This window comes from Penaeus vannamei, chromosome 17 (assembly GCF_042767895.1).
Source record: "Penaeus vannamei isolate JL-2024 chromosome 17, ASM4276789v1, whole genome shotgun sequence".
In the NCBI taxonomy this organism is placed as follows: Eukaryota; Metazoa; Arthropoda; class Malacostraca; order Decapoda; family Penaeidae; genus Penaeus; species Penaeus vannamei.
The window spans coordinates 12721996-12724495 of NC_091565.1; the positions used below are offsets into that span (position 1 = coordinate 12721996).

At 36.8% G+C, this 2500-nt stretch overlaps 1 protein-coding gene across 1 annotated transcript in view; it reads right to left on the bottom strand.

Annotated features, from left to right (window-relative positions):
• Nucleotides 1-555: 555 nt before the first annotated feature.
• The window catches only part of LOC113800858 (uncharacterized), a 9530-nt gene continuing 7585 nt past the window's right edge, over nucleotides 556-2500 (bottom strand). Inside the window, exons 9-10 of the mRNA XM_027351658.2 lie at nucleotides 1927-2055; nucleotides 556-827 (exon numbers count right to left, since the gene is read on the bottom strand). Of these exons, the coding sequence (XP_027207459.2) occupies nucleotides 724-827; nucleotides 1927-2055 (233 nt within the window). The 3' untranslated portion in view covers nucleotides 556-723. The remainder of the gene's footprint in view (nucleotides 828-1926; nucleotides 2056-2500) is intronic.

The window sequence follows — 2500 nt, forward strand, 5'->3', positions numbered from 1 at the left end:
TATATATATACATTTTAGCAGTATGGCGGCAAAATAAAATCAGCGTCTTGTTATGTTTATTCTTTTGTTTTCTAAGGAGTCAAATGAACATAGTCAAACTGCGTTGTCTACATCTTTGTTTTAGTGTAGCATAGTTGTGGACAAGCTTTGATAAAGTTAGTGCAATTTAAATGAATATCCAAATGTATCAGTTGATATAAAAATAACCACACATTGAAATGCATCTCACGCAAAGTGGCCAAAACAGCTTTATCACAAGGCTCCCTGATATATAATGTAAAAGTGTTGTCGTGTGTTCTTCAGCATTGACTTTACACAGCATTTTCTGTCGGTTATCATTCATGTTTTCTGCGATGGACTTTCATCCTTTTATGTTCTTGGTTGTTGATTTATCTTTTTCCCTAAATCATCAAATTACCCTTCTGTTTTGTTTTCGAGTTTTAGTCTGTGGATTGATTAATTTTACGTTAGTTAAATTATATTTCCCCCCATTTATTTTCATACTTAATGATATCGTTTTTTCATCGTCACAGGGATAAGAAAAAATCTCTATCATAGTTTCCTTAGCATCATCATTACGAAAATAAACCGAGAACAAAAAACATAAAACAGACACAACAAAAGATATTTATAACATCAAACAACAACAACAATAAAACAATAAAAAATTCTTATACCATACGAAAAAAAAGAGCATACAGAAGAATATTTTCACTAGAGTTTTCAGCATTTAACTTGCTCGTACTCGAGATGGAAACCCCGGTTGTCCAAATCGCTGTCGTCGGCTTCCTGTCCATTAGTCACCACGTCCACCCTGAAGCTCTCACCTGGAAGAAAGGAGAAGAAGAAAGTTCGGAATCTATGTGTATATACGAAATAAGTAATAATAATAAATTAAATAAATAAGAGAGGAAGCGCGGAATATGTATTTGTGGATTTGTAGTAAAAATCATTTCTAAGACAAGAAAATTACGGGAGAGGATTGTGCATATTTTTAGCAAAAGCAACTTCAAAACGTGTCGCCTGGAAGGGATCGGAGAGCAAGAAAGGAATTTCGGGAGAGGTAAGTTTGTGATTTATGAAAATTTTCCGTCTTTAAAGTGGTGGGAGAGAAGGAAAGAAATTTCGTAAGTGGTGGTTATATATTTACACGAAAAATTATATGAAAAATACGGTCGCATTTGAAGGGGTGGGAGAGGAAGTGGGGAATTTCGGAAGTGGTAAGTATGCATATATAATAAAGATGCCTTGTGCGAATTTTCCGTCTTGAAGTGGCGGGAGAGCAAGAAAGGAATCCAGGAGGAAGTCAGTGTATATATGCAATAGAATTAATTATCATCTTATGGTAGGAGAGGAGAAGCAGAAGATTGTTCGTCGTCAGAAAATATTTATAACAAATATGATTGTTTTTGAGAAATTGCCGTCTTGGTGGTGAGAGAGTAGGAGGGGAAACGTAGTGTGCCTTTCAGGAAGAGTCTTTGCTAGAGATATCTTTTGAGAATGAAATGTGATTTTATGATCAGTAGCGGAAAGGCTGTACTTGCAACGAGAGAGCCTGAGGAGACTGGCTCTGTGGTTTTAAGACTGATTAACTTTGTTGATAGATATCTGGACGTTGTTGATGAACAGATCCTGTAAGATTGATTTGTTTGAAATTAAAACCAGTTCGCTGATCTTTACTTGACCATTGTTAAGCAGATAGACTGGATTGTTTCTTTGCACTGGCAAACCATACGGAATTGTAGTTTAAAGGGATAATATCAATTTTAGTCATGTTCATAAATGTGGAATCTAATAACTTAACATTTAGCAAAGTCAGTTCCAAAGAACCATAAAAGCTAAATCAATAACAGTTCAGCACAACCCGAGACAACAACAGTCAACCAACGACACTAACAGCCGAAAAATCTTTATAAGGAGACTTACTGACGACCTCATCCGGGAACTTGGATCCACAGAAGATGCTGGCGGGGGTTTCGCCGCCGCCTGCGACCACCTTGCTGCCCGCGATCACCAGGTGGTCCGTGAAGGGGCACCCGCCGTTGATGTTAGATGCTGAAAAGGAAGGGGGCAATGGGAATAAAAAGGGAGAGAGAAGAACAAAGGAAGAATGTAGAAAATTCGTGATTATTATCACATATACGTATGCTATACTCGTATATTCATGAGACATGTATTATTAGTTAATATCGGAAACGCGCTCTCAATGCCAAGTCCCAAGGTCTAGATAAGTATCTATTCAGACCTTGGCAGAGAAGGCAAATTGGAGTTAGAGAGATTTGGGAGAAGGGAATAGAAATGAGAATGATTACTGTTATCATTTTAAATGCGGACATACACACGCTATTCAAGGTTTGGTTAAAACTTCATCACTGGAAATATTGAAGTACTGATGCATAAATGGCCACCTTGGTCGGCAATTAGTCACACTAATATCAATAACTTTATTTACTAAAACAAAATCATTCCAATAACGAGTTAACCCAACACATACATCAAA